This window comes from Prunus mume, linkage group LG4 (assembly GCF_029339155.1).
Source record: "Prunus mume cultivar Tortuosa linkage group LG4, ASM2933915v1, whole genome shotgun sequence".
In the NCBI taxonomy this organism is placed as follows: Eukaryota; Viridiplantae; Streptophyta; class Magnoliopsida; order Rosales; family Rosaceae; genus Prunus; species Prunus mume.
In genome coordinates, this window is record NC_142701.1 from 23,246,681 (window position 1) to 23,270,641 (window position 23,961).

At 37.4% G+C, this 23,961-nt stretch overlaps 5 protein-coding genes and 1 long non-coding RNA gene across 11 annotated transcripts; 3 read left to right on the top strand and 3 right to left on the bottom strand.

Annotated features, from left to right (window-relative positions):
* Window positions 1-183: 183 nt before the first annotated feature.
* Window positions 184-4,745, top strand: LOC103329177 (zinc metalloproteinase-like protein). 2 transcript variants are annotated; one of them, XM_008231606.3, is made up of 12 exons: window positions 233-322; window positions 505-532; window positions 910-1,158; window positions 1,469-1,675; window positions 1,772-1,852; window positions 1,978-2,064; window positions 2,164-2,259; window positions 2,411-2,464; window positions 2,570-3,672; window positions 3,934-3,982; window positions 4,086-4,125; window positions 4,326-4,745. In XM_008231606.3, the coding sequence occupies exons 3-12, from the start codon at window positions 916-918 to the stop codon at window positions 4,472-4,474; spliced, it is 2,109 nt and encodes a 702-aa protein (XP_008229828.2). In that variant the 5' UTR covers window positions 233-322; window positions 505-532; window positions 910-915; the 3' UTR covers window positions 4,475-4,745. The 2 variants fall into 2 exon arrangements, with proteins under 2 accessions (XP_008229827.2, XP_008229828.2); XM_008231605.2 differs by lacking the exon at window positions 505-532 and having other exon boundaries at window positions 184-322.
* Window positions 4,746-5,547: 802 nt separating this feature from the next.
* Window positions 5,548-6,417, top strand: LOC107880990 (uncharacterized). The gene is made up of 3 exons (XR_001677697.2): window positions 5,548-5,685; window positions 5,773-5,852; window positions 6,281-6,417. It is a non-coding gene; the product is annotated as an uncharacterized LOC107880990 (long non-coding RNA).
* Window positions 6,418-7,850: 1,433 nt separating this feature from the next.
* IBR5 (indole-3-butyric acid response 5) lies at window positions 7,851-11,778 on the bottom strand. Of its 2 annotated transcripts, XM_016793847.2 has the most exons (6): window positions 11,403-11,778; window positions 10,929-11,211; window positions 9,968-10,067; window positions 9,076-9,133; window positions 8,748-8,854; window positions 7,851-8,407 (listed from the first exon to the last, which is right to left on the bottom strand). In XM_016793847.2, exons 2-6 carry the CDS (start codon window positions 11,163-11,165, stop codon window positions 8,088-8,090), a joined length of 822 nt encoding a protein of 273 aa, XP_016649333.1. In that variant the 5' UTR covers window positions 11,166-11,211; window positions 11,403-11,778; the 3' UTR covers window positions 7,851-8,087. The 2 variants fall into 2 exon arrangements, with proteins under 2 accessions (XP_016649333.1, XP_008229829.1); XM_008231607.3 differs by having other exon boundaries at window positions 10,929-11,777.
* Window positions 11,779-13,202: 1,424 nt separating this feature from the next.
* Window positions 13,203-17,329, top strand: LOC103329180 (Beta-ketoacyl synthase). Its single transcript, XM_008231608.3, has 14 exons — window positions 13,203-13,336; window positions 13,410-13,639; window positions 13,756-13,863; window positions 13,941-14,012; window positions 14,151-14,237; window positions 14,722-14,873; window positions 15,096-15,176; window positions 15,276-15,309; window positions 15,416-15,482; window positions 15,569-15,645; window positions 15,994-16,054; window positions 16,177-16,259; window positions 16,376-16,447; window positions 16,778-17,329. Exons 1-14 carry the CDS (start codon window positions 13,237-13,239, stop codon window positions 16,940-16,942), a joined length of 1,389 nt encoding a protein of 462 aa, XP_008229830.2. The 5' UTR covers window positions 13,203-13,236; the 3' UTR covers window positions 16,943-17,329.
* A 381-nt stretch (window positions 17,330-17,710) lies between these two features.
* CPZ (Metallo-hydrolase/oxidoreductase superfamily protein) lies at window positions 17,711-20,534 on the bottom strand. Of its 4 annotated transcripts, none has more exons than XM_089050183.1 (8): window positions 19,957-20,534; window positions 19,491-19,653; window positions 19,347-19,417; window positions 18,987-19,082; window positions 18,798-18,911; window positions 18,404-18,472; window positions 18,204-18,278; window positions 17,711-18,066 (listed from the first exon to the last, which is right to left on the bottom strand). In XM_089050183.1, exons 1-8 carry the CDS (start codon window positions 20,383-20,385, stop codon window positions 17,905-17,907), a joined length of 1,179 nt encoding a protein of 392 aa, XP_088906309.1. In that variant the 5' UTR covers window positions 20,386-20,534; the 3' UTR covers window positions 17,711-17,904. The 4 variants fall into 4 exon arrangements, with proteins under 4 accessions (XP_088906309.1, XP_016649332.1, XP_088906310.1 ...); XM_016793846.2 differs by having other exon boundaries at window positions 20,008-20,533; XM_089050184.1 differs by having other exon boundaries at window positions 17,711-18,031; window positions 19,957-20,533.
* Window positions 20,535-20,746: 212 nt separating this feature from the next.
* Window positions 20,747-23,939, bottom strand: LOC103329182 (lipid-binding serum glycoprotein family protein). Its single transcript, XM_008231611.3, has 6 exons — window positions 23,463-23,939; window positions 22,529-22,668; window positions 21,936-22,284; window positions 21,558-21,806; window positions 21,289-21,414; window positions 20,747-21,199 (listed from the first exon to the last, which is right to left on the bottom strand). Exons 1-6 carry the CDS (start codon window positions 23,922-23,924, stop codon window positions 20,987-20,989), a joined length of 1,539 nt encoding a protein of 512 aa, XP_008229833.2. The 5' UTR covers window positions 23,925-23,939; the 3' UTR covers window positions 20,747-20,986.
* Between the last annotated feature and the right edge of the window lie 22 nt (window positions 23,940-23,961).

Consider the following 23,961-nt stretch of genomic DNA (forward strand, 5'->3'; position numbering starts at 1 on the left):
GAAATAAATAAATAAATAAAAACCTTACAAAAATCTAGAAAGTTCACTAGCTTGGCCGCGGTAAATAATCCCTTCATCCCTATGGCCATGCGCCAGCACATACGTAACATGCGGTCAACTACGCACTGCTGTTAATGTTAGCGCTATTCCCAAATATTACTATAGTACGCCGCCTCTTATCCTGCGCTCCCATTCCTATATAAGCAATTGATCGTCAAAATTCTTTTACCATTTGACGTCTTAAAAATTGAGCTGATATATAGGACAACGTAATTCTCAGAATATCCGCTTCTCAGAAAGACAGAGTTCGATCATAATCTGAGTAAGTCTTCCAAATTCTTAATCTGGGTTTCTTCAATATGGATTTTTTTCTTCATAATTTCAAGATTGAGGCTTGATTGGTTTTAGAAATCTTTGTACTATTTCAATTTAGTTCGTTCATTTCTATGCCTATGGATGATGTTGATGGTTTGAAAACTGTTTGGCCATTTATTTTTTTCTCAGTTTGAGCTGATTTTCGTTGAAATTTCAGGTGAGTTCTTGTTTGTTTTTGTCAATGGGTAATATTAGGAAATTATCGGAGCTTTTGATTACCGCTAAAGTGGAAAACTTTACGTGGGTTTTCTATCTTATTTCAAAATTTTGATGGTGGAATGAAGAAATGATAGTTTTCATTGGGTATTGAAAAGACTGATGATTTTCACTTAGCTTTCTTCATTATTGCATTTCAGTAAATAAAGTTTAAGAATTTAAGTGTGCATCTTGTATAAGTAATATTGGTTTGTTGGTAAATCTGCATACATTCTCATATATATCAGAAGTTGACATTTTCTCTTTGGAGCTTTAGCTATTATTATAGACAATAAAGATGCACATAATCAAAAGCTTTTCTCACACCGTGTTTTGCAGGACAACATGCAAGATCCACAAGTTGAACACAACATTTGGGTCATATGGAGAGGAAAGAAGTTTAATGTGGAGATCAACGCGGGTGCTACTCTCAAGGACCTCGGGCATAAACTGCAAAAGTTAACTAATGTCAAAGCAGATACGATGAAGCTAATTGTTCCACAGTTTTCTGATAAAAGCTCAAAATTGCTATCTCCTTTCTCTGATGAGCATGAGAAGTTGAGTTTAGAGGAAACTTCAATCATTGAGGTATCATATTTAGTTGTCTTCGCATAAATGGTTTTACAATCAGAAAAAAATATCTAGATATGGATACTGCTTATGGAGTTGGTTATTGTACTTGTCTATAAGATCTGATAACTTGTCCCAAAAGAAGTTCAATGTCGGCGACTTAGATGGCAAGGCGGCACACTTAAGCGCCCTTTCGATTTCTGTTCAAGTTTCACTAATGATGTGCAATGAATTTATTTAAGGGGATAATCTTGCTGTTTGATTGAATTTCTATGACTGAACTTTCAGAGTTCTTGCATGATAACTGATTGCTTTTATTCTTGTTCAGGGAAAGTCCATCAGAATGATGGGAGTGTCTGAACATGAGGTTGATGAAGTTTTACAACATGCAAAGACAAATTTAAGGATAGCTGGATTTGATGAAGAGGAAATGAGATTGAGGCAGCGAATGTCATACAGGCCTCATACTCTGAAACTTCCACAAGGACCTTATATCTTTTGTGATTTCCGAACACTTCAACTTCCAGGAATTGAGGTATTCTAAAATTATGTATGAGGAAATGTGACTATATTGAAATTATCAATTTTTGGTAGAGGCTTTTAACTTCAACTTCTTGTTACTTGTCTGCAGTTGAACCCCCCGGTGTCAGAGGCATTGAAAAGAATGCACATGCTTGCTGCAGATCCTGGAATTATTTCTGTCATGAACAAGGTATCATTGAATGCATATTCTCTCACACTTGTATAAACAGAATGTCCAGTATGCTGTGCATATGATTCCTTGTTATACTCTTATGCCCCTGCTGATAATTTATCTTTGCATTGTTCTTTTTAAAGCATCGTTGGCGTGTGGGAATCATGACTGAGATGGCCCCTGTTGGTTATGTTGGCATAAGTCCCAAATGCATCCTCGGCTTCAATAAGGTAATCACACTCTAAACATCAGAATATATGATGAAATTAGAAGCAATAGTATTTTCTCTTTTCTTTTAATTTCTGATTGACACTTGGTTGCTGTTGCAGAACCACGGGGAGGAGATATCTTTGCGCCTTCGAACTGATGACCTTAAGGGTTTCAGGAAATATGAAAGTATCAAGAAAACTCTTTTGCATGAGCTTGTAAGCTATATTTTTACCTCATTTTCACTGTGTGCACATATTTTGCGTGGGTACATTATTTGTCTGCGGAAGCTTTGTGTGGTGTATGCATATGATTACATGATATGGTGTTATGGTTTAGGGCCTTATAGTTTTCTTATATTAATTTCAGGCTCACATGGTATATTCTGAACATGATGCGAACTTCTATGCTCTGGATAAACAGGTAAAAAAAAATACGGTGTTCATATGTGAGAGTGTGCATGTTTAGGCTTCCATGGTTGTTTCCACCTTAGTTTCCTTCATTTAATTTAACGTTATTTCTGTTTAGTTGAACCAAGAAGCTGAAAGTTTAGATTGGACGAGATCAAGAAGTCACACACTGAGTGGATTGCAGTATTCGGAGCATTATGAAGAAAATTTCTATGTTGGAGGCAGAAGTAATTCTTCTCAGAAGCTTGGAGGAAATATGTCAGATCGGCTTCCAAGTGCTCGTACATCTTCAGTGGCTGCTGCTTATCAACGTCTAGCAACTGCTTATGATAGTGTGTCTGAAGTACATGAAGAATCACACCCTGATGATTCCATCCCCCATATGAAAAAAGAATCCAGCCATATGGATTTTGTGGGAAAAGGAAACTTAGAGATCGGAAGTTCACACAAAATTCAGTGGAAACGTGATATGGAGCCTGATCCTGATGACCAGTCTGGTAATCAGAACAATTTTGAGCCCAGTCCTGATGAATCTTCCTCTCAATCTTCGGGAAGCAGGACCCTTTTTGGACAAGATTTCAGTGAGTCTATGATGTCTCAACCTGTGTCGCATTCGGTAAGTAACAGGAAGTTGGAAGGGACAGAGTCTCGTGAAGAACCAGATGCTGATTACATGGAAGCTTGCCTGAAGCATGATGTTGTAGCTGAACCTGAACCTTTTCACTCTCACGAGATGGAGATTTTGGAAAGCAGGATTCAGCCAAGGAATAATGTGGACGAACCAGATCCTGATGACTTGGATGCAAAACCAGATGATTTAGGATGTGGTTCTTTTGGAAATATCATAACACCTAACCATGATGATTGTTTGGTTAGTGAAACTATCAAATATGAAGCCCATCCAAGGAAGGTTCATAATGAACCTGATCCTGATGATTCTCAATCAAATGGAGTCATTCAGGCAGAACCTGATCCTGATGATTCTCAATCAATTGTAATCATTCAGGCAGAGCCTGATCCTGATGATAATTTGGTGCATCCACGGGAAATATCCAGAATGCAGATTGATGAACCTGATCCAGATGATGAAGAATTTCAAAGAATTCAAGACCCTGTGACAGTTTTTTGTAAACGCTTACAGGAGAACATTGAGTTGCTGCAAGCTGAGGTTAATCCCACACAGGCTACCACAGTCCTCCAAACTCTCTTTAAGATAATAAGGTACAGTAATCTAATTTGAATTTTAGCTTGTAGCCTTCCTCCATGCACATTTAGAAGTTTTTCGATTGGTGTATCACCAGCCGGTTTTATCTTCTTATTTTTTACGAGCATGAGATGGGTAAAATTATATCCAGTCTCTTGCTTTGAAGCAACTTATAGAACTAAGGAAGCCCCTACATATAAACTGCATTGTTATGTCAATCTGTTGTTGTACCTGTCTACATTGAGTTGTTCATTGTGGCTTATCCATATTCTTTGTAGGAATGTGCTCGAACACCCAGGTGAGATTAAATACAGAAGACTGCGCAAGGTACAACATTGTTACCCTGAATAATATGTCATTTTACCTTTAATATTGGAGTTTCCTCCTTGTTAAATGTTTCTCCTAATAGCTGACGGGTGATATATTGCAGGCTAACCCGGCAATCCAAAGGAATGTGGCAAACTACAAAGGTCTGAAACTTTTCGTACATCTGGATTTTATTTTTATTAATCTGGTTTAAGGAATATTTCCCATATTTAAATGGAACTCTGAGGGGTTGGATAATAATTATAGTAATATATCTGATAATTTTTCTGCTTGAATTTAAAGCTGTAGCTTCATGATGAAAAATGAACAACTTTTAACCTTCTCCCCCTCTTCGTGATTATAGCTGCCATGGGTATCCTTTTCCTGATTGGCTTCAATGAAAATGTTGTGGATGAAATTGGAAGACCAGAAACTTATCTAGTGTTGAAGCGGGATGATCCGGGCTTATTATGGCTTGCCAAGTCCTCCCTTGAGACATGTATTACTTTCTAGTCCTGGAAATATCAACATATGGAGTTCTACCTGAAGGCTACAATTGAGGCAATAAGAGTCTCTATTATTTCTCTACTGTATTTTGCTTCATGTAATGCATGCTTGGTTGTACATTTGATTGTAACGTGTTTAAGTAGATGTATACTTATGATTGTTCCACACTGACTCTACTACTTTTAGGCTAATAAATAAATAGTTTTGTATCTTTGTATTGGCCTGCTTTGCTGAAAAAGGAACTTATACCTATAACGGGAATATTACTGTTTTGTTATCCTATGTTTTTTTTTCTTCTTTATTTATTTTTAATTTTATTAATTTTCTTTTTGAATATATTATACTTAAATTTTATATTAAAATTAATTATTTTTAACTTAATATTAAATAATTTTTAATTAATGAAATTGACGAAATTGAGAAATTAGACTTGATTTGTTAAGAGCTGCAAATACAGTGACCAATCGGCCTCATGTTTGTAATCGAGCAATAATGAATCGACGACATTGCTAGTGTACAACTACTGTGGCGACACCCAACAGAGGCAATGTAGAGGGAGAGTTTTGGAAGAGGTGAAAGAAAGGTTTTAGGCACCCCCAACAGAGGAGAGAGGCAGTGTAGAGGGAGAGTTTTGGAAGAGGAGAAATAAAGGTTTTAGGCCGTTTGGTTCATCGAATGAATTTGAGGAGAAATTACTATCTCATTTCCCAAGGATGGAAGGGATGGGATGGAAAGGATGGGAAATGAAGGTTTTAGGCCCCGTTTTGTTACTGTCTCACTGTTCTCTTTCTTCTTCTCCTCCCCCATTCCCCCGATTCTCTGGCTCTCTCTCACTCCCTCTCTCTCTCTTTCCCACTCACGCTCTCACCCTCTCTCTGGGTTCCTTGGTCAACTTGTTTTGAGTCAACAAGTTCCCACGTATTAAGATAATAGTGGGTTGAGTACAAATATGATTACATGCATTCTACCAGTCGCATACTCAATAATTTTCATGTTTAAGTTTCTAGTTTTAAATTTGATGAATGGATGATACTTACCAAAGACACGTTCCTTATATGCACTGTTTTTCCTTGTTCATTATACAAGTCTTTTTCTTTTTCTCAAAACAAAATTCCTTATGTGCTGTCTAGGTGGTACTAGGTGGTGGTCAGGATGCATCAGCTGTCACCACAACTGATCATCGTGCTGGGAAATTCGAAGCCAAATTCTATGACGAGGTAAACTTTACTACTTTTGTTTATATTTTTTGTAGTCGGTTGTTGTCACTTCAGTACATCATTTTTTTCCCGGTGACATATGTATAGGTTCTTCAAGAAGAGATTGGAGGTGTTAAAGGGCATTTTGGACCTATAAATGCTTTGGCTTTCAATCCTGATGGAAAGAGGTACAGTTCAATCCCATACTTGGTTTTGTTGGTTTCATGAATACATAAGGAGCAAATTCTTCTTAATTAGAATTGGACTGCATTTTAAGTATTCATTGTGATATATTTATACATGAACAATTTGTTTAGCTACAAAAAGTTATTTTAACTATAGAACCGAGATGAAATTTTGCATAACTTTTATACATGGTATCCGGCATATGTATCTGGTTAAAAGTCTTTAAAAGAGTGCTACAGTTTAATTTATGCGGTAGGTATGGCGGTATCAATGTTTCTCAACTGATAAGTGGGTTATTATCTGCCTGTTTGCATTGAGAAAATTGTCATGGACAGGAATTTCATGTTTCTGTAATCAGAAGTATTTTAGCATTACTGTCCCTTTGTTTGTGTAATTATTTGTTTATTTTATTGTATTTTGTGACTGTCAGTTTCTCAAGTGGAGGTGAGGATGGTTACGTACGTCTACATCACTTTGACTCAGACTACTTCAACATCAAGATTTAGGTTGCAGCGTACTTTGATATCAATTCTCACTTTGGAGCGTGCTGGAAAAGCTATTTCGCCCTTTCCCAAACCATCTGTTTCCAGCAATTTTTTCTGTAGTTCTGGTATTGGGATTGAACAACCATGTTCTGTATTTGTTCAAGAAGTACTGTGTTACATTATTTCATTTTCTGTTCTTAGAGCATTTCCACTCATTTGCCATGGCAAAAGGCAAGGAGAGGTAAGGGTTGGTACTATTCATATGAGTACTGCTTGCTCTAGAAATTTTTTGTTGGTTTTTCACCCTTTGCCATGGCAACCCAAGGGCAATCACTATTCACATGAATTTGTATAGAGTTTTGATCGGAAAGTGAAAAATATGGCAAGCTATTTATAAAAAATAAAATTTCTGAAATTTTTTTGGTATTTTTTCAGATTCTGTTTTTAAAAAATTTCGTTGCTAATGCCAAGTCACAACCTTAAGGCAATAATAGCTCAGGCTGTTTTTGCCTTCAGGCTTGCCAGGGCTTGTGGAGCCCATGCCTTGCCTAGGATGTTTTGTACTGTTGGAAAATGCTTCTTGGGCTTAGGCCCTCCCTTGCCCGGGCTGGGGGGCTTCGCAGAAATTGCTCTTAGGTGTGTGGAATAGGCTATCCGATCTGATTTGATAACTTGTTAACTAATCAAACATGAGCCCAGTTAATCCAAATTGGTGATAATTTGATTGCCTTAATACGATATTAAATTGTGTTTAAATTTATGTTTGTTGTAAATGTTGTATATATTTGCATGAGTATATATTTATGTGTTTATCATTAATTTGTCCAATTTTGTTGTTGGAATGGATTATGATGCCAGCCAATCCAATCCCATATTGGATCCGTTTAGATGAAAGCATTTGTCAACAGAAAAAACCACTTTCAACATAAGGGAAATAAATCAAGGAGAATATTTGGATAGGATAATCAGAGTGAGAGTGAAAACGAAACTCTCCACCTTCAATTCTAATCAATCCAAAAGTTCATTGGTGAGATGATATTAAACAGAACTCGAAGTTGAAATGCCAACGCTTCCTATTACTAGCACAAACTCAAAAACCTGCCAGCCAAGGAAGCCTCTTGCATGCTCCATCTCTTTTATATTTATCCAATTGGGGAGTAAAAATGCAACAAACCTCGATGATAGGAGCTTCTTGGGCCTTGGATGACCTCCTAACGATCTCAATAACAGTAAATCTGCTCGTGTATATTTTCCATGCAATCAATGGACAACTTCGGAGAAATACGGCCACCATTTAATGGTATCACACCAACCAATCACCCACTTTTACCAATGCTTTTTATCTTTCATCATAATACTTCTACCGAACATAGAGAAATGACAGATTTGAAAGGTTGCAAAAAGTGCAACCAGAGGTGAGTTTTGGAAATGCAAATCCTATTAAGCTTGGGTCAGAGGTCTCATGGACGTTGGCAATAACATGAAAATTAAGCAGACAAAATTTACAAGAGTAGATGTAGTGAAGATAACTTTGTATTAGGCCATGCGTGAATGAAAAAAATAGTTCCACTTACAGAACTGAAACTAGAGAAAAGAAAGACATCCATCCTTATCACCCTGTCAAATCTTATATACTGTAGTATTAGCGGTCACTCCCAATTTACATCCAGATATTAATAAAACTCATCGGAGTCAGGCAGGATACTTTGCTCCACAGTTGATCCGCAAAAGGGGTTTTCAAAAACAGGAAATTCAAGAACTATCCATTGAAATATCACTTGTGTTTGAATTTGGTGGACTCGCACCAAAAGTGCTCCCGGAGATATCATTTCGAGCCTGGCTGGCTCCAAATGTAAACTCCAGCGGAGGAATATCTAGGGCAGGCCGGGAAAAAATGGAGGTTGTGCCAACATTGTTAAATGCAGGGATAGGAACTGAATCATTAACTCTTGGGAATCCAAAGCTGAACGAAGGTGCAGCTACTACCGGTGGGAAGGCTGGCAAGGTTGGGTTGCCACTACCAGCTGATCCAAAGATCTTCTCCTCATACTCCTGCAGTTGCCGGTAGTAAGCTGCATCCATAAACACAAATGAAAGTCAGAGATGTAAAATTATTCAAAACTAAGTGGACAACAATGTTCACTTTGTTTGAAGTATGGACATGTTCTAAGTTTCCTGCAGAGGTCCCTCATCAAGATGAAAGAGGGAAAAACAAGGTGCAATAGTATCCCCCACCCAACCAAATAAAAAAATTTCATTCCAGTGTAGTCAACAATATCAGCATTTATCAATCTCTATGCAAGCAGGCTAGTTTCCAAAATCAAATGTTCTGGCTTGTGTTCCAATATCTAAAGTTATTGTTCAATTGAATACTCCCTTTAAGAAATGCTGAGACAGATCTTCATTGTATACCTTCACTTAATTCAACAGATGGTCTCCGTTCTTTCACCCACTGGTAACACTGGGCAAGTCTCCATCCTCTGGATTTCATCAAATAAGCTATTACAATAGCCGGCGACCTGTTAGAAAGAACATAAATCTCATGAAATTAACGAGAAAAAGCATTTCCTATGATTAAGGATTTAGTAAAAACCAATAGGCTGGTGGTAGCTAAGCGACATATTAACTGCACTCTAGAGTTGTGTGTGCAACTCAGTGCGCACTTTAGGAATGTACCCAGAAAGTAACTAAAAAGATTTATTTATTTTTTTTTTTTAAAGCATGATTTTTGGTAGTTCACCTATTTTTCCCTGACATGCAGTGCACTAAAACACGAGCTTTGTCCCTTTCACACTGCTCTGCAAAATCAAGCACGCTAGCATTCAGTAGGAAATTTAAGCAATAGAATACAAATTTGAACTGCTATAATAAGGTCCATCTCATTGTTCCAACTTTCCATTAGCTTTATTATTTCAAACTTGATTTGCAGCCCTTAGTCCAAAGGTTATAACAAGAAAAGATCACTTGAGAATGGATATTGGGGTAGTTGACAGGTAAATCTATATAACGTTTTTGTGTTGCAAGCATGCTGAACCCAGTGGATGGTACCACAATGTGACAGCAGAATCCACATATTTCGTCAAATAAAGTAAGAATTCAAATAAGGGGGCAATTAGGTAGTGTGAATCAAGAAAGCATTCATTGTTATCATAATAAGCAAAACAGGGCCAAGTAAAAGGCTTGCTTAAAAGCTCAGAACAGTTAAAAACGTTTCTGCCAATAATCTTTACTCATCAAAATTCATTCTGTTTAGCTATGAAGTATCCCACATTAAAGAACCCCTCAAGATCGAATTTTTCCAATGTTTATGTTAACAAGTTTCAATGGCTCCGGAAATACTTTAATCTATCCTATATCAGGAGTTTTTTTATGAAGGAGAATCTATAGAAAACCTATAAACCAATAAGCTGAAAATGTACCCGGCTAAATAGAAAGCAACAGAAAAATAAAATTTAAATGTGTGTATGTCAGTGAAGGAAGTAAAAGGTATGTCCCAACTCTCACTAAAACAATTTCCAATTAGAAAATCCCTGTTATTTAAACATATTATGAGCCAAATTGATTTGCATCAAAACCATATACAGAACTGGCATACATTAACCACATATGCAACCCAAAAAAGGAGTACATACCTAAAAATTGATTTGCATCCTCAAATTGCAAAATTTTGTCATCTTGGAGGTAGTGATAAGTGAACGAGTTCTTGTAAAGATTTTGACAAGCTGGAACCGTCTGCATATAGAGTGAGAAAAAACATTACACAAGAATGTCAAGCATTTAATTGCTGGAGACTAACTATTTTAAGCACACACACAAAAAAGCTGAGATGTGTACATATATATGCATGAATGTATGTATATGAATGTTTCCACACTAAAATCACATGTTAATTCTCAAAATACAAATCATCTAAAACAACTCAATGACCATATTCCAATAAATTCAGGTCAAGAAGTAAACCACTCATTCTTTATCCAGGTCCATATATACTCATAACCCCAAACACAGCCTTTATACACCTTTCTTAGCCTTCCTATTGTCCTTATAGCTCCTTGAGAACAAAACGAATCTTCCACAATCTAGGATGAACTTTATGCATTGATGCTACTATTTACTTCTTCACGTTGTACTCATGAATCTCAACATCAGCTCAACTACTTTAAGCTTATAGACACCCTAACTTTTGATCCCAACCACTACATTTAACAAAGCATAGATGGTCCCGTAGCTATCTCATTGAATTCTCTGTACACTTCCTCATTCTGCAAGTTCCCTGCAGGTTGAGATCAAACCACTAGCGCAGATAACATTCACAGCTTTAGTATCTCTTATCCATAAAAAAATGGATTAAGTAGAGACAAAGCACGTATCAAACACTCAATACTGTTCTCCATTTGACGGTACTCAATAATACTCTGCATACCCGTCCAATTAGCACAATCAACATACGAAAACGAATGCCAATGAAAAAAATGGAACCTTTAAATTAAACTGACTCTTCCAAAACAGCAAAAACCAAACCCAAAACTCGTTCTTGTATTTACAATTTTATTACCAGGCATTAAAAAAAAAAACTAAGGTGAAAAGTCTTACGTTTAGAACACGAGAGATTCCCTGAGTCTTGAGAAGCTCAGAGCGCGAAGCGTTATCGTAGCTACCCAAATAGAGAAACTCTGGCACGATCGCAGAAGGAAAGGCACTAACTGGGATCGAAGTTTTGTCAGATAAATCCGGCATTCGATGGCCACAAACCCCACAGACCTCTCCTTCTTCGTATTTGTGATAGTGGCCACAAACCCCACATGGATTCTCCCTCTCCCTCTTCCTCATAGCCTAAGGCAGCGATTAGACCCCGACCCAGATGTGAAAAAGACTTCTAAATCACAGAACACCAAAAACCCAGATCAATAAATAGAGAAATCGATGCGGATTGGAAGAGAGCGTGCCAAAAAATCAAAGTGGGTCGTTAAAGCTTTCGACTTTGATAAAGCCTGAAGTGGGAAAAACGAAAAAGATAGACTTATAAAGAGAGCTAGAGACAGAGAGTGAAGAAGTAGAGGGCGTTACAAGGAAGCCTCTTTTTTATCAGATAGATGATGAGTTTTGAGTTCTCGGATTCGCGTTTTGGCTTTGGGCTTCTCTCACTGACAAACGCTGTCCTAATAACGGTGTGATACTGCAGTAAGAGAAAGAAGAAAGACAGGAAAAGCTATGAGATCAGGGCAGTGTCTTTATACATATTTGTTGAATATTTTATTTCATTCACTATTTACAGAAGACGTGGAAGTCTTAGATGGATAGAAATTGGAATAGAGATAGGAGAAATTTTTGGGGTTTTCTATGTTTGTTGGTTAACTTTTCTTTTCTTTTCTTTTTTTTTTGGTCTGAATTGTTTAACTTGCTGTTGTTTTGCTGCTTTCAGATTCTCCTTCTTGTTGTTGAAGGCCGTGTGATAAGAGTACAGAAAAGCCCAGATTTCCTTTTCTTTTGATGATCATCACCCACAGGAGGGCTTTTCCCCAAGCCCACCCATTAGTACCCAATCATGGTGTTCATTTGGACCACCTCTTGTTTTGGGGCCCATTTACCTCCTCCCCAATCACATCACACCATCTGGATTGTACTGTTCACTAGGACTCAATGGCATAGTCATGGTCAACAGCATGGTTTTTGCTCAAGCTTGACGTTAGGTATCATTCAACATCGCATTGACAAAATTGACCCTTTGCACTTGGTCAAACTTCGCTATAACTAAAAGAGAATGTGATAAAATATTTGTAGTATCTTTCAGAATCAAAGTTGAAGGCATCAATTCTATACCCCAATTTTCCTTTCTACTGCTCCGTTTCTAGTAGTTGTTAATGAAACACTTCAATTGTATTATGTTTCGATTTTTTTTTCTTGCATTCTACTTCACATTTTAAAATGAGATGGACAAGAGTTCAACTTTTATCATAAATACATGAAAAACTACTTTACCGTTGAAATTATAGTCAATATATTGATAAGATGATACCATTATACCAAGAACTAGTGGTAAGCGATGATAAAGAAACAATTTAATAGATTGTGTGAATATATGAATAAATGCCAAAAGTCACTTTTGGTCCCTGTAGTTTGACACTTTAACCACTTTTGACCCTGTAGTTTCAATTGCGTCAATTTTTCCATTGTAGTTTCGTATTTGTAGCAATTCAATGACATGTTAGTATTATTGTCAATTTCTTTAACGATGCAAGAGACAATTTCTTCAACCAAAAACCCTTTAGCGTAAAAGCTTGTTTGAAATTTTCCCCATTTCATATCAGGGCTCGAAGTTCAACCATTAATCCCAATTTTTGAAGAACCCTAAACTCAAATGACCAATTTCAAGCCCTAATATGAAATTATGGGAGTTTCATACGAGATTTTATGCTCAAAAAGTTTGAGTTGACTAAATTACCCCTTACATTGTCAAAGAAATTGACAAGAGTATTAACTTGTCCTTGAATTGCTACAAATACGAAACTACAAGGTCAAAATTGACAGAATTAAAACTACATGATCAAGAGTGATTGAAGTACCAAACTACAGGGATGAAAAGTTACTTTTAGCCATGAATAAATACTTCACAACTATAAAGACACTGCAAGTCAAGAAATAATATTAGATCAAATATCAAGAATAACTAAAGGAAACATTTTTTTCATCAAAAATAAAAAATAAAAAAGGAAACATTTCATGGGTTGCATGCCTATGATGGTAAGGCCCAAAGTAAACCCAAATTCCATTGGGTTGAGGCTTTCAACAAATCAATAGACGAGTCGATCCAGGCAAGCCCAGGAAGATATCGCAACGAAACAAAGGTACGTTTAAAAGAGCCGAACCCAAAGCCATCGTCATTGTTGGCGCTTTGAAAGCTATGGCTGCTCCTGCTTGGCGCAAACTCTTCACTCGTCGCATGTCCTCTTCCTTTTTTGACCCCCCTCCACCTGTTCGTTCTCGCAGAGTCGTCGTCACTGGTACTCTCTCTCTCTCTCTCTCTAAAATTACTACACCTTTCTCTCTGCGTGTATATAATCTTTGGTTTTGCAGGGTTGGGCATGGTAACTCCATTGGCGTGTGGAGTGGAGACTACGTGGAAGAGACTGATAGAGGGTGATTGTGGCATAAGGGCATTGACCCCTCAAGATCTCAAGATGAATGGCTTTGATACAGAGACCCAATCTTACACTTACGACCAGCTCACCTCCAAAGTCGCGGCAATTGTGCCCTGTGGAACCAACCCAGGTGAATTCAACGAGGACTTGTGGTTCAGTTCTAAGGTATTAATTTAATTTGGACCTTCCTGATGCTTAACCATGCTATTTTTCAGTATCAAGTATCAATAATTTAATGTTTTTTGTGTAAAATGTATTTATGTACGTTTATTTTATGTCAGGAGCATCGTTCAATGGCCAGGTTTATTGGGTATGCTCTATGTGCTGCTGAAGAAGCACTTAAAGATGCTAATTGGATGCCCACCGAGCCTGATCAAAAGGAAAGAACGGTAATTGTTAATATTATTAAGTGGGTAAATTTGAAATGAAAGAAAAATGTGGGCATATTTTAACTTACGAATGGCAGGGTGTCTCAGTTGGTGGGGGAACTGGAAGCATCAGTGACATATTGGATGCTGCACAACTGATTTGTGAGAAGGTTGGTTCTTTTAACTACCCTCAATGGTATGAACAGATTTTGGTTTTTGCATTTCGATTTCCCCTAATATCTATGCAATGGCCTGGGAAATTGCAGAAAAAATTAACTTGTTTGTGCTATTTGTGTTTGTATAAACAGCGTCTTCGTCGGCTTAGTCCTTTTTTCATCCCCCGGATATTAATCAACATGGCATCTGGTCATATCAGCATGAAGTATGGATTCCAGGTGCGTAAACAACTTGCAAAACTGAGATACATTTTGTTCTATATGTTATGGGTATTATGTGTATGGACAACACAGGCTCTGATCAGGATTCAGATGGTGCCTTGTCCTCTAGATGCTTCTGATTTCATTGGCCAATTGATTTCTATATATCAGCTTGTTGAGTTTGGTGGGAAGATCACTTAATTCTGATATATTTATTCAAAAAATAAAAATAAAAATGCCCTCTTAGATTAAGTTGCTGGTCATTAGCTGTCCTGTTTTTTTTTTAAATTTTTATAGTTTGAAGTTGACACCTATCCGTTAAACCATTAGAGTGATGAGTTGGCAAGACTGGCAAGACCTACAACTGGCTGGAACTCGTTAAGCCATGAGTCTTAAATTTTTATTTCAATTTTTCAAACCAAAATGTCCCTCTGTAGTTTGAAGATCATGCAGACTGATTTTCCTATAATAAAACATATATCTGGTGTTATTTTGAATATAGGGACCAAACCATGCTGCAGTGACAGCTTGTGCTACTGGTGCACATTCTTTGGGAGATGCCACAAGGATGATTCAATTTGGAGATTCAGATGTTATGGTGGCTGGAGGCACAGAGTCTAGCATTGATGCTTTATCAATAGCAGGATTTTGCAGGTATATTGTGCCATACATTATAACTCTTTATCTGACTGAGCCATGTACTGCATAAGTGCACAGACCTTCTTTGTTTCTCATTTCGTGTGGTAGCTGTTGCACAGTTTCTTTTACTGCTCATACTGAGTTCACAACATACATTGACTCGTAGCATAGTTGGCTCTGCGTACAAAAGTTAACCTCACTTTTTAAGGCGGAGTACTTTCTCTTCTCAATTTCTAGGTCAAGGGCTTTAACTACAAAATACAACTCTTCCCCTCAAGAATCATCACGACCTTTTGACTGTGGTCGAGATGGGTTTGTGTAAGTACATACTCCTGGAAAGGTTTCTTTTTTATAGGTTGCTTGTTGCTGTTTTGTTTTTTGATGCTTCCTGTTATCTAATCTTTACTTTGAACCCAGGATAGGTGAAGGTTCTGGCATCTTGGTCTTGGAGGTAGTTGAGACATCAATTCTTGAAAATATAATTCTCTAAGGGCTTCTCTTGTATTTCCATTTCTTAATGGTGTATTTGCTATTGTGTTAATATTTTTCCAATGAAGGAGCTTGAGCATGCAAAGAATAGAGGAGCAAAAATTTATGCAGAAATTCGTGGTTATGGAATGTCAGGTAGTTTACCATAAACACAATAAATTGTATCTGTTTGATAATGCTCTGCTAACATATTAATTTTTGAAGTTATTGACTCTGTATAGGAGATGCACATCACATTACTCAACCACATGCTGATGGAAGAGGTGCCATTCTGGCCATGACGAGTGCCTTTAAACAGGTAAATGGGCATGTATGCACGTTCTTAAAATCATTTTGCTCATCTAAGTGACATCCAAGGATGCCTGTTGCCCCCTACACCCCCCTCCCAAATGGGAATCATGGATGAAAAATCATGATGTGTATGTGGTTGACTTGCATAATAATTGCCTCGCATAGAAAATTACTAAGTTGGTAGATATAAGATCGTAATGATTGCCCTAACTACATACCTAGAAAGGTCCTTGTTTATGGTGTGATCTAATAGGTGCCCTGAACAAATTCTTCCTGACGTAGTTAATTTTCTGTTGTCAATATACATGCGGAGATAATTGGGATTTATAGTAATGCACCTGCCCTTGACTTGCAGTCAGGTATTCATCCAAAACAAGTGGATTATGTAAATGCCCATGCCACCTCAACACCTTTGGGTAAGTGATTTGGACCATTAGAAGTTGCTACGCTTTAATGTTTTCAGCTGGTAGCTTTAGAATGCCAGTATGTGCTGAAACTAGTATAGTTGTGGCTTATCTTGTTTTTATGTACTATTCAGGTGATGCAATAGAAGCCAATGCTATCAAACATATTTTCTCTGACCATGCGACATCAGGTGCTTTAGCCTTGTCCTCCACCAAGGTAAATTTAAGTATTTCTGACGTAAAAAATGTGACTTGTGAAGCTCAATATTAAGAAGCTGTAGCTTGTATCTAAGTGGTGTTGTATTCTTGTTTTCTTCGCTTATAAAATTTCAGGGAGCTATTGGTCATCTCCTTGGTGCAGCTGGAGCTGTTGAAGCAATATTTTCTGTTTTGGCCATACACCATGTAAGTTGTTGCTTTGATGATTGAGATGGAAACAAATATCCACAGAAAATATAGCTGACTGATAATATATAGTTTTGAAGGTTCATGGCAAAGTCATGTACCGAACCTTGCCCAGTTGTGCTAACATTCAGAACCAATAGGAGGATTAAAATAAACGAGATAAAACTACAGGACCTGTTTCTCACTTGGATTGTAGTACATATCAACTGTTTGTGGACTTCTGTTATTGCATCATGTGAACAAATTAGTGGATTTGTGTTACTGAAAAATTGTCTGCATCAGTGACAGTGACCTTTCTTTTTGATTTGTTACTTTCCTGTTTTATTGCAGGGAATTGCACCACTAACACTGAATCTCTCAAAACCAGATCCGGTGTTTAATGATGCTTTCATGCCTCTGACAGCTTCAAAGGAAATGCCAATAAGAGCAGCTTTGTCGAACTCTTTTGGCTTTGGAGGAACAAATGCATCCCTGCTGTTTACATCTGCTCCTTGACAAATGGGGTTGGCGATATCATCTCGTCCAGAATGTACACGGGCATCATTCTCCGAATGCAAAAAGATCTGCAATATCCAAACATCTTCTAGAAATGGAGCTGATGGGATATCCAAGTGTCATGGCCATAAATGCAATTTTATTTCCATAATTTTGAAATTTATTATAGATGAGATTAGTGGTAGTAGGCTAGCCCAACATTTCAGCTGCATTTCAACTGTAATCACGGTTAGCTTGACAGGAGATTACGTAGGTTTTCTTGACTACTTTTCCTCACTAACAGAACTAGCTTTGAGGCTCATGACTTCGGTTTCAAGAGACAGGCCAATGAACCGTTGCTGGCCCAAAGTGAAATAAGTCGAAATGAATATATTGTTGTACTGATAATGTAATTTTGTCCATTAATATTAATATATATATATATACATACATATATATATATTTATTTATTTATTTATTTATCAATGGAGTGCGGGGAGTTCGAACTTGGAACTTCTTCCAACATTAGATAAAGAAGTATCACTAGAACAAGAGTTAGTTCGTGTGTGGTTTGATAAATGCCATCGTTACCTTTCTCACCAATGGAACTAGGAATCTTGCAAGACCAGTGAGCCCTTTTTCATGAAAATACTGCAACTGCAAACTCCTCTTAAACTCAAAGATTTCAATTTTCGAAATATCATATATTGTAAGAACATAATAGGGCACTGAGTAGGCAGTCCTGATTTCAGGAAATACGAGGCTCTTAGAATGACCTAATGTCTAGAATTACGTTAATCCATGTTGTATTGATAATATCATTGTTATATTCCACCACCACCCACAGCCTACCAATGCTAACTCAAACAACAGCCTACAATTGATCTACTGAAAATTGATTACATATATATATATATATATATATATATATATATATCTCTCTCTCTCTCTCTCTCTCTCTCTCTCTATACATATTACATATGCTAATGCTGGACAAAATGAGCCCAAAACTTTATGAATCTAAGCGTGCATAGATTTGAAACCCTCTGTAAGAGGCACCACTTTTGCCGAGAGCTTAGACTGCAACTTTGATACAGCTTGACGAATGTCCTGCAATTGAAGGAGAACCGTTCATTGACTAATTTCTGAAACAAACAGATGATCAATGGACATACGATTTCCTAAATGATATTCTTATGCAACAACACGACATAAGCTACCACAGGATTATTAGATGTTAGTATCAGAAACAAAGACAAGGCTTGGTTCAGATAAGTAATACCTCTAAATGGTAGCGGGAGGAGAAATGGGTCAACAGAACTGACTTATTTCTAATCCATTGGGCGTTTTCAATGATCTGCATTTGTAACACAGATTAAATTTAAAATCACAGTTTATGTAAGATGCAATATTGTCATTGGTTAATGAAGAGAGAACTATCTAAAAGTCAGAAACAATTTTAGAAACCAAATTTTCACATGCCTCGTCTATATGAGTATGACCATGTTGTCGTGCATGCTCAATGCTGCACCCTTCATCCAGAAAAGTTGCCTGTCAAAGATCTCACCCATCAGAGCTGATTTTTCACCAAATTATGCAACACTCAATAAACACCATTAAAACATTTTGAACATATCACTCTACCACAATGCTGAGCTTTTTCAATGCCTAGACAAATGCCATTTAGACATAGAATTTGCGACAAAATATCTGAATGTAAGACAAAAAAAAACAGCTACTTAGAACAACAACTTAATGAAGTGTTTAATGTTGAAGAACTATATGCAGTGTTTACACCCTACTGCAAGTATATGACTATATTTCTATTTTCCAATCTAACAAACAGCACTCCTAAAAGGATAATTTTTCTACACACCTCAGTTATAAGAACCTTTGCCCTCAAGGCATCAGCATTGCGTGGATCCAGCATATAGTCTGATGTTGTATCCCCTGTGAAGGCCACCTCTGGTGACAATATAACATCTGTAATCTAAAAAGGAAAGTTCAAAATCAATATCGGTTCATTGAAGATGAAAAAAAAAACTATTCTGCAGCTAATACAAACCTCCACACCAGACTTCTTCAATTTCTCAATCTGTTTCCCTTTTAGATGCATGTACTGTTTCTTCAGCTTTTTTCTAACCGAGTAAATAACATAACCCTGAAAAGAAAAAGAGAAGTAGAGGAATGCTACTAGATCATCATACATTAGCAAGCAACAACAATAACAAACAGGCCTGTGGGGATATGCTCCCAAGACTTGCCACATCAGCTAAGGGGAACAAAGGCATTATGAGAGTAGAATTTTAACGCCATTATGAGAGTAGAATTTTACAATCACTAATGATTTCTATGGCATCTCTAAAAACTATAATCAAATTTCAAAATCAGGCAGAATGCAAATAACGAATCCTAAATGGCCCACCTGGCTGGGTATAGCATGATCAGTCCTAAATGGCCGGACAACAAGGTTGTTCCGCATTTCATATGTCTCACCTGAATCCAAAATTGCAACATCATTTCTGGCATGAAGAGATATAAATAAGCCCACTAAACCAGCACTACATACCCACATCCAATGCAACCAAATCAAGGTTCAATTCCACGTGACCCATGGTCTGGTGAATGTCTATTAGCTTCTCCACATCCTCTTTGATACAAGGAGGCACAAATACTGTTGGAGGTTTTAAGTTGTACAAACCACGGCTGGCTACATACATTGGCAGCCCACCCTGAAACAATAAAAGCAGTTTAAGCATATACCAACATTTTAACTTCCAAATGAAGTAAATAGCTCAGAATGTGAGAAAATTAAATTCAAGCAATTTTGCACACAGCTAGTCATCACACCAAAACTGCTTTTACACCAACCTTATAACTTAGACAACTTAAAATAGCAAATTTCAAACTTTAAAAAAAAAAAATTAAAAAAATTAAAGAACGACAATGCTCAATAATACAGTATTTTCACAATTATTGACTTATAAACTTGAACGAAGCTAAAAAGCTATTAACAATGGCAACTGTGGGCATACTGAAGCAAACCAATTATGGGCACCCAACAGAGGAGAGCAAGAGGAGCTCACAATATGATCAAGATGAGCATGAGTGATGAAAACAAAGTTCTGATGAATGGCCCTGGAGGGGCACCTGCCGATGTCGAAAGCGCACTTGAACTCTGGGATGATAATGCAAGTCTCATGGCCACCAATTGAAAGACCCTCAATGGAATAGCCTTCCAAGTCCACACCTTTCCGGAGAACCTGTGACCGGGCTAGCCGGTACTCGTCATCCTCGATTGCTCGGCCGAATGCCGGTAAAAGAGGCGACCCTTTAAGAGAATTTACAGGTTTGGAAAGAGTTTTCAGCGAAGTTCTCTGGGTTTTTGGCGTCTTTGGAATGGGTGGGTGGAATGGGAAAATTAGAGGGGCTTTGGAGGGTGAAATTGTCAGAAAGATTTGCATATTTATTGGGGATTTGAGTTGAGAGAGTAGCTCATAAGATAGCAAACCAAGGAGAGAAGAGAACAAGAGAGACTGAGAGAGGGCTTTAGAGAGGTTTTTCTCCCAGCGAGAGTGGATTTTGTTGGTCCGAGTGAAAGTATAGATATTTTTGGGGAACTTTATCTAATTTAGGAGGGAGAAGACGCTGAACGCTGCGTTTTGGCTGTTGCATGGCGGGTTTGCAGTTTGCAACCAAAGAGAATAAAACGATACGTTTTGACGACATTAAACTGGGAAAAGGAGACCTTTGTTTAGGCACACCATGCTTTGAATCAAATGGAAAGTGAAACAAACCCTATCAATTATAAAACAGAGCAAGTAATTTGCAATAAATTAGCGGTAAAATTGCATTGGGGGGAATGGACATTTAACTACAATATGTACATTGGTGTTGTTTCATCGTTCAAGAAGTTAGGTCACAATTTCTCACAATTCAACTAGCAGAAGGGTTGTTCTTGCATCTGAACTTTACATATGAACACTGAACTTTATGGTACAAAGAGGGGAAGTTGATGCTTCGAACCCTCATAAGCAAAGACAAAGCCATGTTTTATGTATGTACTTAGACAAAGCTGTGCAGAAGCCAATTAAGATTCTGTGAGCGTGATGCCGCGCTATAAATTACATCGCTGCAGACCATAATTCTTGAACTTGAGCAGACTAGTTCAGCGTTTTGAAGCGTGAAGCCGTGAATGATTGGTAAGGGGAATCCCTTTCCGAGGTGTGAGTTCACATATGGCAGGAAAACAGTCTGAATAATTGTCCACATCACTGGCTGCAATGCAAGACATATCAAGCGTTTAGTTTAAAATTAATGCAAGACCTAAATTTTAGTTTGAGGAAGCTTTTATAAAGCAAGAGTACCTGAATTAGATACAAGCGAAGATTGCCAATATTACTCCACTTCAATGACATTGAAAAGTCATTCACTTTTATGCTACCAGCAAGGTTATTGCCTGAGATTTTAACTGAACCTGATGCACGAATGACCTGAAAGAACATAAAATATTTCTTATTATTTGTTGTAAGATGACAAACATGATTATCATGCATAAATAACACAAATTATTTCGAGTGAAAAGTAAAGATTATCACATGATATAACTAATCAAATCTTCCATCGATAAACTTACCAATGAGATGCAAGCCACTGGTATTACTCTGTTTTCTTCCAATACATCAATGATCAGGTCTGCGTATATGGTAGCATCAATATTATGCTCTGAGATCCTCACGACTGGAGGAGAAGATAAGGAAACATTCAAGTCCATATCATGGTTTGGATATTTCTTGTATAGCTGGGGAACAATAAATCTCCATCCAGCAGTGTTCAAAAAAGACTGATCTGGTATTTTATCCACAATCCATTGCATAAATTCTGCCTGCCCAAAGATAGACACTGTCTTTATTAATAGTAATAAAACATCATGCAGGCAAGAAGGATATTATGCAATGATTAATACTTTAGAGACACAATTCTAAGAAACTCCACGAATATTTCCCAGACTTACATTAAAATATGCGTCTCCTACAGAGTTGAACACAGCCTCATCCAGTGAAATTCCAAGCATTTTAGATGAATCTGAGCAGGAAACTAATGCATGTGAATCCTTATTGTGGTACTTAGAGACTGAGGCATTTCTTCTCGCAAATAAACCATTAATCTCAAACCCTATGGAAGAATTACTCAATACTGGGTCATTCACAAAAGTGACATTCAAAGAAGTATTATCATCCAATGGCATCTCCTTTGGAAGAGCTTGCAGAAGTGAATCAAGCTTTACAATCCCATCTTTGAGTTTCTTGGTGACAGAAGTTTCCACTGCAGATCCTATTTGCTCTTCAAATGCATTAATCATCCTAAAGGAAGAAAAGGAAATGGATTATTCACAGAAGGAAAATCAAAATGCTGATCCTTCTCTTCGACTAAAAGGTGCACAAGTCATGCAGAGAGAGAGAGAGAGAGAGAGAGAGAGAGAGAGAGATACAAGATATAAACTGCTAGCCTCTAGATACATATAATAAAAACCTGACGCAAAGAAAGAAGGGGAACAGAAATTACAAGTGCAAACACTTCTCCACAGCAAATAGAAAATTTGCATACCCTTGATAAAGCCAAGAGGCTCCTCCATCCAGTTTTATGGAAATATCTTTAACGTAACAACCACAATCCTTGAGGGTAAGCTTTAAAGTTCCATCTTGTATCCCCAAGCCTAATGTGAGCCCAACTTCCAAGCCTTCAACCTTAAGCAGAAGCAGCATTCATCAAACTTCCTTTGTTAAAGGACACAAAATGAACAGAAACACACTTGAAACGGATAAGGTTCAACGATATGCAAAGCGCATGTACTTCAATTTCCAAAGAGAAACCCAAATTCGTTAAAATGATCAAAAAAGCGAGCAAATTTCCATGTCATAGCTATATCTATAAAATCCAGTAACTATTATACTAATGATATCCGTGATGCCAAACACAAATAATACAGCAATCCAGTTCCTTCCCAAAAGCCAACATTATTTGGATGAAATTCAGTTTTGATAAATAAAAGTTGGATGATATCAGATCAATAAATATGTGTACACACACAAAAACATATCTTTCTCAAAGTCCAATACATTTTAAGAAACAAAATAACAAGAAAAAGAAAGTAAAGCAATCACATCTATAAAATACAAGGATCACTCTCTCACTAGCCTCCCTGAACGGGTCACTCTAATGCTCGAACTTATTATGTAAACAAAAGCACCACCTTTATGTGAAAATGGGGGTGCACAAGCTATACAACAATAATAGCGCCAAGTGCAATCATACGCAGGCGACTATGTTCTTATCTACCACTAACTCCATTCGAGCATGCCGCACAATGAAGCAACTTAATTTTCATATAAGCATCCTTATCATCTAAAACCCAATTGCATATATCAAAAACTATCTTAAAGATCATTTTTCACCTATTGATTTGCAGAAATTAAACCCCCGGAAAAAAATGAAGAAAAGAAAGAGCGTAAAATGAACCCAGAATCAATCAAAGCAATACCTGAATAGAGGCACGACCTTCATCTGAAACAACTACAGGTGCAATCCAGGTACTATAGGAATAATACCAACTCATGCTCAGATTGCATGTGGTCCCTGAAGCAATAATGGCAATTCCATCATCTCCCAGCTTGAAATACGAGGAACCAACATCGATTCCGTAGATTGTGATGTTGGAGAGCACCATATTAACATTTCCCAGAAATGGGATCCTCGTGGATTTCGAAATTTGGGGCAGTTGCAGTGGGATTATGGAAGAAACAGCCTTGGTTATGAGCAAGTCCTTGAGAAAATCAAGACCCTTTTGGGATATGACTATGGATGTGAAGGCGTCGTCTGTGGCTTGGACTTGGAGATTGGTCTGCGTTGAAATGAAGAATGAAGCTATGAGAAGCAAGACAATGGTTGGTGGTGCCATTGAGGTCTCTGGGCAAGAGAAAAAAAGATGAACGATTTTGGCCATGGCACAAGGAGAAAATGGAAAAACGCACGGCTTTAAC

Coding starts and splice junctions, on each gene's coding strand:
- LOC103329177 (XM_008231605.2), top strand. CDS start 916: ATGCAAGATCCACAAGTTGAACACAACATTTGGGTCATATGGAGAGGA. Junction 2,465..2,569: donor TCTATGCTCTGGATAAACAG/GTAAAAAAAAAT, acceptor ATTTCTGTTTAG/TTGAACCAAGAAGCTGAAAG. Junction 3,673..3,933: donor ACTCTCTTTAAGATAATAAG/GTACAGTAATCT, acceptor TATTCTTTGTAG/GAATGTGCTCGAACACCCAG.
- IBR5 (XM_016793847.2), bottom strand. CDS start 11,165: ATGAGGAAGAGGGAGAGGGAGAATCCATGTGGGGTTTGTGGCCACTAT. Junction 10,068..10,928: donor GAATCTCTCGTGTTCTAAAC/GTAAGACTTTTC, acceptor CTCTATATGCAG/ACGGTTCCAGCTTGTCAAAA. Junction 8,855..9,075: donor TGCATGTCAGGGAAAAATAG/GTGAACTACCAA, acceptor TCTTTCTAACAG/GTCGCCGGCTATTGTAATAG.
- LOC103329180 (XM_008231608.3), top strand. CDS start 13,237: ATGGCTGCTCCTGCTTGGCGCAAACTCTTCACTCGTCGCATGTCCTCT. Junction 13,640..13,755: donor ACTTGTGGTTCAGTTCTAAG/GTATTAATTTAA, acceptor ATTTTATGTCAG/GAGCATCGTTCAATGGCCAG. Junction 15,310..15,415: donor CTGGCATCTTGGTCTTGGAG/GTAGTTGAGACA, acceptor TTTCCAATGAAG/GAGCTTGAGCATGCAAAGAA.
- CPZ (XM_089050183.1), bottom strand. CDS start 20,385: ATGCAAATCTTTCTGACAATTTCACCCTCCAAAGCCCCTCTAATTTTC. Junction 18,279..18,403: donor GTCATACTCATATAGACGAG/GCATGTGAAAAT, acceptor TTACAAATGCAG/ATCATTGAAAACGCCCAATG. Junction 18,067..18,203: donor CCTCCCGCTACCATTTAGAG/GTATTACTTATC, acceptor TGTTTGTTTCAG/AAATTAGTCAATGAACGGTT.
- LOC103329182 (XM_008231611.3), bottom strand. CDS start 23,924: ATGGCCAAAATCGTTCATCTTTTTTTCTCTTGCCCAGAGACCTCAATG. Junction 22,669..23,462: donor AAGGTCGTGCCTCTATTCAG/GTATTGCTTTGA, acceptor CTTCTGCTTAAG/GTTGAAGGCTTGGAAGTTGG. Junction 21,807..21,935: donor TAGGAGACGCATATTTTAAT/GTAAGTCTGGGA, acceptor ATCTTTGGGCAG/GCAGAATTTATGCAATGGAT.